This window comes from Humulus lupulus, chromosome 6 (assembly GCF_963169125.1).
Source record: "Humulus lupulus chromosome 6, drHumLupu1.1, whole genome shotgun sequence".
Lineage (NCBI taxonomy): Eukaryota > Viridiplantae > Streptophyta > Magnoliopsida > Rosales > Cannabaceae > Humulus > Humulus lupulus.
The window spans coordinates 160134899-160144372 of NC_084798.1; the positions used below are offsets into that span (position 1 = coordinate 160134899).

Genomic DNA, 9474 nt, shown 5'->3' on the forward strand with positions numbered 1-9474 from the left:
TTCTTAACAAAAGGACAACATCATCATCTCCAACTCCAAATCACATTGACCCACTGAACTACTATGATTCGTTGGACCACCATGATGAACAAAATCAAGTCCCTAGTGAAGACACATTTAGTTTCCCAGATGGGTCAGATTTGGCAATTGGTCAAGAATTCAAGAACAAAGATGAGGTAAAAACTAAGTTGAACGATATTGCAATAAAGGCTTGCTTTGAGATGGAAATGAATAAATCTACCAAGTCATTATATGTGAAAAAATGCATTGACAAGTCATGCAATTAGGTAGTGCATGCAGCAAAAGTTACCAACTCAGAGCGTTTCTCAATACGAACTTATTGTAACACTCATACTTGTTCCCTTATTAGCCGAAAAAGAAAGCACCGGCAAGCAAGTGTTGCAGTAGTTGCTAATGTCGTGAGGTCAAGTTTCGATGGTCAAAAAAAGACACCGAAGCCAAAAGCAATAATGACGATTATGCAAAACAATCACATGCCAATAACATATTGGAAAGCTTGGAAGGGGAAAAAACTTGCAAACAACCTTCTTAGAGGTTCACTTGAATTAAGTTTTCAAAATCTTCCAACTTACTTATACATGGTTCGAAAGATGAATCCAGGTACGATCACGCATTTGGAGGTGGATGAAGATTCTAAATTCAAATATGTTTTCCTAGCATATGGAGCATGCATCAAAGGATTTTGTTGCATGAGAAAGGTTATTGCGATGGATGGAACTTGGTTGAAGACCAAGTACAAAGGTGTAATGCTCATTGCAACAGCACAAGATGGTAATTTTCATCAATATCCTATTGCTTGGGCTATGGTTGATTCAGAGAATGATGCTTCGTGGTCATGGTTCCTTACAAAGTTACAAGAACTTATACCAGATGATAGTGATTTAGTCTTTATTTCAGATAGAAATCAAAGCATCATCAATGGGGTGTCAAATATTTATAGGAAGTCACAACATGAGCATTGTAGGTGGCATCTGTCTCAGAATATTAAAGCACGTGTCAGAGTTAAAGATGTCATAAAATTATTCGAAGAAACTGCCAATGCTTATAAAGTTTCCGACTTCAACAAACTCTATGATAAATTAAAGAATAAATATCTCATAGCAGTGAAGTATCTTGAAGAATCAAATCTCACACTTAGTAAATGGGCAAGATCTCACTTTACAGGCTGTCGGTACAATATTATGACTACGAATGGTGCAGAATCTATTAATGCAGCACTGAGGGAACCTAGAGAGTACCCTATCATTGCGTTGTTGGAGGCTATGCAGGCAAAAGTCTCTGAGTGGTTCAACAATCGCCACAATATTGTGGCATCTATCAATACAAAGTGTACACCTTTAACTCCAAAGGCAGAGAATATTATTCGAAAAAGATTCAAGAAAGCATCGGAAATGAATGTGAAGCAACTTAACCGATTTGAGTATGAGGTTACAGGTAAAGAAAATGATGCCATAATTGATTTAGGTCAAAGACAATGCTTATGTCGTGTCTTTGACCTTGATCAACTTCCATGTGTGCATGCATTAGCATCATATGAGCAAGCTGGAATAGAATTGTATGATTTGCACTCTAATTATTATAAGTTGGAAACTTGGGCGTTCGCTTATGTTGATACCATTTATCCAGTCCCTCAACAAGAAGATTGGGATATCAATGAAGTTGAAGTATTGTCGAAGGTATTGCCTCCAAATATCCCAATCAAGCGTGGTAGAGCGAAATTGAAAAGAATCCCATCAATTAGCGAGGGAAAAATGGATAAAAATGTGTGGTTTATGCGGGCAGCCTGGTCACTCCAAAAAAACATGCCCCTCACGAGCCACAACATCTAAATTGTAATTGTTGATGCATATGCTTGTTTTGAATTAGTATGGTTAATTTATATCATTGTATTTGAATTAATTTAAATTTTCTTGTGTTTACTTGAGATGAACCTCGACTTCCATGAGTAGAGCTCGACCATGAATGGTCGAGCTTTGCAAAGATTGATAAATATTCCAGTATAGAACACCTGACATGAGTAGAGCTCGACCATCTGTAGAGTCCAAGAACTTTACTTAGCTAAGTAGATAGTAGTATTATAGTAAAAATAGTATTATCTTTATGACTGTGGATTTTTGGTTCAGATCAGAATTTATTTGGACACTCATAGTAGTACTTGTAGATTTTCTAAGTTTAACCTATAGTTTAGGAATATTAATTTTAACCTAAGGTTTGATTAATATGACTGATATTGAGGATAATATTTAGTATACTATAAGGTTTAAATAAGAACCAATAGGATAATAGCACATGTTATGTATGGGTTTATTAATGATTAAGTATTTTGAGGATTTAATTTATTAAGGTTAAAATTTGAATACTCTAAGGTCAGTCAGCAACTTTGAAAACGTTAGAGGGCTTAGTCAAGGCTGTTTACTCAATTTAAATTAAGCTAAAAATGTGTAATTTCGTGTTTAAATAATCAGTGTATGCCGATATATCGCAGCTATAGGGGGCGATATATCGCAGCACGAAGATACGAAAAACACGAAACGATGCACGATTGCCTCGGGCATACTGGCCCAGGCGATATATTGCCTACAGGGGGCGATATATCGCCCCTCTCAGCACATTTTGAAAGTTTTTGAAATCGTTCTCCATTCAAACCTTCAACCTCTTGATAAGTCCAGCATCTTTTTGAACGAGTCTTCAGCCTCTGCTGAACGATAATTCAAATTATTTTCACTTAAAAAGCCATTATTTTTATTCAAGTTAAATGAAGATCTCTTCATTCCTAAACTCTATAAATAGGACCTACTACCCAACCATTATTCATCTATTACTCTAAGTTCAGAGGCTGCAAGTTGCTAGGTGAGTGTGAGAGTGTAAACACTTGGGTTGGGAATCATAAGCTTGATCATCATAAGCTTATCAAACACTTGGGAAGTAAGGTTTTATAGCATTTCGGTTCAAGGTTTAGATTGGTCTCACAAGTCTTCAAGGTATTCCCACACTCTAGTTCATTGGTATAATTTTATTTAAGTTCCCATAGTCTTCTACTCAGCCTTCTAACCTTATTCTTTATTTTGGTTAGGAAATCTAAGAACTTCCACATGAGTTTTTGGTAAGTATATTCTCAATGGTATAGTCCTCCCATTCCTTTCATTTCTTTTCTTCAATATAGTCACTCTGTTACAAATGGTTTTTAGGAGTGTTCCAAAGTCCCAACTCTGTCCTCATATCCCGGTAATTTTGGTAAGGAAAATAGGATAGGATTTATGTGTAATATGCTTTTATATGTTATCTTATGTTTTTTTTTATGTTATGAAATATGTTATGTTAAATATGTTTGTAGGCTTGGGCATATGACCTATATGACTAACAAGCCCCAAATAGATTATGGGCATATGACTTGCTTAGCTAGCAAGACCCCACTAATCTAATGGGCATATGACTTGTTTAGTCTATGGGACCCCAAGTAATAATGCCCATTATAGTATGTATGTGATATAAGTGTTATGTTATGTTTTTATGTTTTTATGAAATTTATGTATATGGACTATGTGTTAGATTTTTCCTTGCTGGGCATTAGGCTCACTCCTTTTTGTTTATATGTGCAGGAAAATAGTCTTAGTGGCGGGTAAGGTTCTTGGAAGCTTGGAGAATGTGTATTGAGGCAGAATGGATTCAAAGAGTCGAGAGTTTCAGTTTCGAGGATGTAGTTTTGTTTCTTATGGTTTTTACATGTATTTTTCCACATTTTATTATGTAAATCTCTTTTTAATTATGTCATGTTTTGATTTTAAAACAATGGGATCCCATATCCTAACTTGAAGTTTATGTAAGTTTAACTTTTATTTTTAAAAGTTTCTTAATAAAGTTATGGTATTTTCACTTGTAAGTTTTATTAAGGATTAGTGTTTATGTATAGTTTTCGTTAATGGTCCAAAAGTCTAGAGTAGTTGGGTCGTTACACCGTCAATGGTCGAACTTTGTAAAGATAGATAAATATTTCAGCATAGAGCTCAACTGACGTGAGTAGAGCTCGACCATGGATGGTTGAGCTTTGTAAAGATAGATAAATATTTCAGCATAGAGCTCGACTGACATGAGTAGAGCTCAACTGTCAACAGTCGAGATTTGGAAAAACTAATAATAATTTCATCATAAAGCTCAACTGTCGTGAGTAGAGCTCGACTGTGTCAATATGTTGAATAAGAATAATTGAATATTAATAAATGTGACATTTAGTCTATGAAAATTATGAAAATACAAATATTTTTATACAAGAATTTTTTTAAGTATATTGATAATTTTATTTATTAGTAAAAAAAGTGGCATTAACATTATTGCATTTATTAGATGCGGTACTTTATCTATAATAAATAGGAGACATGTCAATATGTTTAATAAGAATAAATGAATATTGTGACATTTAGTCAAGGAAAATTATGAAAATACAAATATTTTTATACAAAAAATTGATAAATGTGACATTTAGTCTAGGAAAATTATGAAAATACAAATATTTTTATGCAAGAAATTGATAAATGTGACATTTAGTCTAAGGAAATTATGAAAATACAAATATTTTTATACAAGAAATTTTATAAGTATATTGATAATTTGATTTATTAGTAAAAAAAATGGCATTAGAGAGAAACAATTCAGGCGTGTGAAGTTTCTCTCTTCTCTCCACGATGAAGAAGAAGAAAGTAGCTCGAAAGCCTGCAACTAGAACTCGGACTGAGGAGAACACAATACCTACTGAACCTACTGTACCAGTTCACCATGATCAACAGGTTGAAGCAGACGGTTCTTCAACTGGGTTGGTAGGGAACCAGGGTCTACAATCACCGGAGTTGCGATCTGAGGATATTCATGATGTTCCGATAGATGATATTCTGGGTAAGGATGTGGACTCAATTGGTGGGAAAGGGGACTTTCAAGCTTCTGCCTAGGCTCATTGGGCGAATCTCAGAGAAAAATATCAGATTAATGAATCGGCTAAGCTCCATTATGCGGCTCCTTTTCTACAAAATGGGAAGAAAGTTGCCCAAATTGATTTGGAGGAGGTTTCTGAACAGGCTCAGAACTGGAATTCTGCTGTGATTTGTATGGTCTTGGGTGCAAATCCACCATTTGCGGTTTTTGAAGGGTTTGTTAAGAGAATTTGGGGACATTTGGGCATTGAACGGGTAGTGAGAATGCATATGGGACTCACCATTGTCAAGTTCAATGATGAGGCTACAAGAGATTTTGTTTTGGAGAATGGAGTTGTGCAGTTTGATAGGAAGCCGGTTATTGTGAGGCCTTGGACTCAAGAACTAGACTCAATCAGATTGGTGCATTCTGTTCCTTTATGGATCCGGTTGCCAGATTTGGGGTTGCAATATTGGGGGAAAAACTGTCTTAGTGCCTTAGTCAGTACAATTGGGAAGCCTATCATGGTGGATAAATTTACTAAGGATAGATCTATGATAAAGTTTGCTAGGGTGTTGGTTGAAATGGATATTACAGATGACCCTCCCTTCATAATACATTTTGTTAATGAACGTGGTCAGCTCCAGGAACAATTTGTGGAATATGAATGGCTCCCCATTAAGTGCTCAACATGTAAGGGCTATGGACATAATGCTGCTGAATGCAAGAAAAGTGATACAAAAGTTTGGGTCTCTAAGAACAAACTAGATCCAAAATTGCCTTCTCCTGTTTCTGGTGCCGAGGCTGCAACGATAACACTTGGTGAGACACCTGAGTCTCATGAGGCTGCGATAGGGCCAAAGAGTACATCTATGGTAACTGGGACTGGTGAGGCTGCAGTTCAGGATAAGGCTCAGAGTACTAATCTAGCTCGGTCTCCAGCTAACAAGGAAAATTGGGAAGTGCCTAGGAAGATTGGGACATCTAAGAGTAAAAGTAAGACAGTAAGCTCACAGTTGGACAGGGATAAAAATGTTTTTAAAGTGCTTCAAGAACAGGTGACAGGGGAGATGAGTGGGGTTCCTTTTGACTCCTTTGCCGATGGATAGTACAAACATCTTCTGCTGGAACGTGAGGGGTTTGAATAAGAGGGACAAACAACAAGCTATTTTGCGTCTCTTAAAGGTGAATAAAGTTGGTATTTGTGCTCTGTTAGAGAATAAACTCAAGGATGATAAGGTTCAAGACATGATGTCTAAGGTGATGATTGGCTGGGATTGTTACTCTAGCCCGGTTTCAGAGGGAAGAATTCTGGTTTTGTGGCAGAGGTCCTTTGTCACTGTTCGAGTGCTGCTGGTTCACCAGCAATTTACTCACTGTCTAGTGCGCTTTTCTGGTTTACAACAGGAGGTGGTGGTTACTTTTGTCTATGGGTTCAGTATGTTAGCTGAGAGAGTAGAAATGTGGAGGGGTTTATCATCTTTATCTACTCTTAACTTGCCTTGGCTGGTTATTGGAGACTTTAACTCAGTGTTTGAATTTGATGATAGAGTGGGGGGAAGGGAGATAGGAGCTAATGAGTTAGTTGACTCTAATGCTTGGCTTGCTAGCTCTCATCTTGCTAAACTTAAATGTGTTGGTTCAAACTTTACTTGGACTAATAAACAGGAGGGGGGTGATCGGGTCTATTCTAGAATAGATCATGCTTTTATTAATGAAGGTTGGATAGACTGTAAGATGCACTCCCTCGCTGAACTACATTGGGAAGTGTATTATGTTCATTGTTTCTTTCTTGTTAAAACTCTGTTGGCTGGGAATTTAGGAGTTCAACCGTTCAGATTTTTCAACTGTTGGACCACTCACAGAAATTTTAAGGAAACTGTCATGACCAGCTGGATGAGACCTATGGCAGCTAGAGGATTATGGGGTGTGACTAAGAAGCTAATGCGCCTGAAGCATATTATGAGGAAGTTTAACAGTACAGAGATTGGCGATCTTGAGCAGCAGTTCCATCAAGCTAAGGGTGATTATCAAGTGGCTTTAACTAAAGTTCAAGAATCTCCCTTTGATATCCTTGCTCAGGAAACAGAAAAGACAGCTGCTATCAATTATAAAATCCACTATGCTAGGTATAGAAGCTTCTTGATTCAGCGGAGTAAAGTGACGTGGTTGCAAAAAGGAGATGAGAATACGGCTTATTTTCATGCTTGCATTAAAAAAAGGAGAGAGGAGAATCGGATTGTTTCTTTTCTTAATGATACTGGGGACATCATTGATGATTATAATTCAGTAGTGAATCATTTTTTAGATCATTTTAAGAGTTTCATGGGCAGCTCTAGTACTGCTACTGGTTGTGTTAAAACAGAATGCATGGCAGTTGGACCTTGTTTGGAGATTGATAAGCAGATGGATTTAATCAGAGACTTCACTAAGGCTGATGTTAAGAAAGCCATATTCAGTATTCCGGGTACAAAGTCCCCTGGGCTAGATGGGTATAACTCAACTTTCTACAAGGTTTTATGGAAGCAAATTGGGGATGAAATCTCGTTGGCAGTGCTGGATTTTTTCAACACTGGGAAGCTGCCTTCTGAGATTAATAAAACAGTGATTACTTTGGTCCCTAAAACTGAGGCTCCTAGTAGAGCAGTAGACTACCGCCCCATAGCTTGTTGCAACACTCTTTACAAGTGCATCTCCAAAATGCTCTGCAGTAGACTTGCAGAAGTTCTTCCATTTATAATCAGTCCTAATCAGGGAGCGTTTATTCATGGGAGATCATTGGCTCATAACATACTTATTTTGCAGGACTTGATCAAGAACTATAATAGGAAGAACACTTCCCCGAGATGTGTTTTGAAGATTGACTTGAGCAAGGCGTATGATACAGTTGATTGGGGGTTTCTGGAAAGATTGTTGACCTGCTTTAGATTTCCTACCAGGTTTATAAATTGGATTATGGTTTGCCTCAGGGGTACCTCATATACCCTTATGTTGAATGGACGGCTGCAGGGGGGTTTTCAAGGGGTTAAGGGCCTTCGTCAAGGGGATCCTATATCGCCTTTACTGTTCGTTGTAGTAATGGAATATCTGTCTAGGTAGCTTCAATTTGGAGCGATGCAACCTGTTTTTCGATTCCACCCAATGTGTAAAAGTCTCAAAATCATCAATTTATGCTTTGCTGATGACTTAGTGATCTTTTGCAAAGCTAACTCTAACTCAGTTCAGGTTATTAAGCAAGTGTTTGATGATTTTTGTACTAGTTCGGGTCTGTCGGCTAATCTCAACAAGTCTCAAGTCTTCTTTGGTGGTATCTCGGATCATGAAAAATCTAAGTTACAGGAAGTGCTTCAGTTTGAGGAAGGTTCATTCCCTCTCAAATATTTGGGGATCACTATGCGGCCTACTAAATGGAAAGAGGCTGACTGTGGTGAAATTTTGAAAAAGATTAAGCTCCGTCTTCACACTTGGTCTAGTAGACACCTTTCTTATGCAGGAAGAGTTCAGCTCATTACTTCTGTTCTTCTTGGGCTGCATAACTATTGGATGAATATCTTTCTTTTGCCCCAAAGTGTCATTAAGGAAGTCGACAAATTATGTATGTGGTTTCTCTGGGGACACAATGGGACTAGGAGTAATTTCCATCTTACTTCGTGGTCTACTGTGTGTTTGCCGAAATCCCTTGGTGGTTTGGGCTTTGGTGAAGGTCCTAAATGGAACAAGGCCTTGCTTGGGAAGTATATTTGGGCTATCAACCATCAACAAGAGACTTTGTGGGTCAAATGGATTCATTCGGTGTACTTAAAAGGGGCTGCTTTCTGGAACTACCAGCTAAAAACAGACACTAGCTGGTATTGGAAGAAACTCTGTCATTTGCGTAACTTGTTTGCTCAGGAGGATATTGATAATGCGAGTTATCATGGGAAGTTTAGGATTGGGCTGTTGTATGCTAAGCTTATCCACCAAAATCAGGCCAAGTACCATCAGTTTGTTTGGAATCGATTAAGCATTCCTAAGCACAAGTTTATCACTTGGCAAGCTGTTAACTCTAAGCTTTTAACTAGAGATCATCTAATTAGAGTTTCTATGGTTATTGAATCTGGCTCTTGCCCGGTTTGTGAGATGGCAGCTGAGAATCACAATCATTTATTTTTTGAGTGCCTCTTTTCTCAGCAGGTCGTTCGGCAGATTCAAGTTTGGGTTCGGTGCAAATGGCCTCTTAGTTTCATGGCTTGGACTGCTTGGATTGAGGATATGAAGGGGGGTTCTCATGCCTTGCTAGTGGCTGCTGTGTTTTCAGCAACCGTGTATCACTTGTGGCTTAATAGGAATTTATGTCTGTTTCAGCACTTTTCTCAAAGTGTTAACTCTGTAATAGTTTTGATCAAAAAAGACATAATGCTTAGACTTAGCTGTTTTAACTATAAGATAGTCAGAGGTGTTCAGCTGAGCTACTGATGGTAGCTGGGTTTGTCCGGTTTTTTGTCTGAGTCTGTGGACTTTGTCTGTATTCTTTGGTTTGTGATTAATGAATTCATTTTTTCTTGATCAAAA

General features: G+C 37.7%; 2 protein-coding genes across 2 annotated transcripts; both read left to right on the forward strand.

Annotated features, from left to right (window-relative positions):
- Positions 1–470: 470 nt before the first annotated feature.
- LOC133785611 (uncharacterized) lies at positions 471–1850 on the forward strand. Its single transcript, XM_062224830.1, has one exon. The coding sequence runs from the start codon at positions 471–473 to the stop codon at positions 1848–1850; it is 1380 nt and encodes a 459-aa protein (XP_062080814.1).
- A 3267-nt stretch (positions 1851–5117) lies between these two features.
- Positions 5118–6032, forward strand: LOC133785612 (uncharacterized). The gene has a single exon (XM_062224831.1). The coding sequence runs from the start codon at positions 5118–5120 to the stop codon at positions 6030–6032; it is 915 nt and encodes a 304-aa protein (XP_062080815.1).
- Positions 6033–9474: the final 3442 nt, after the last annotated feature.

Excerpts from the sequence above, each read along its gene's own strand:
- LOC133785612 (XM_062224831.1), top strand. The coding sequence starts at position 5,118 with ATGGTCTTGGGTGCAAATCCACCATTTGCGGTTTTTGAAGGGTTTGTT.
- LOC133785611 (XM_062224830.1), top strand. The coding sequence starts at position 471 with ATGACGATTATGCAAAACAATCACATGCCAATAACATATTGGAAAGCT.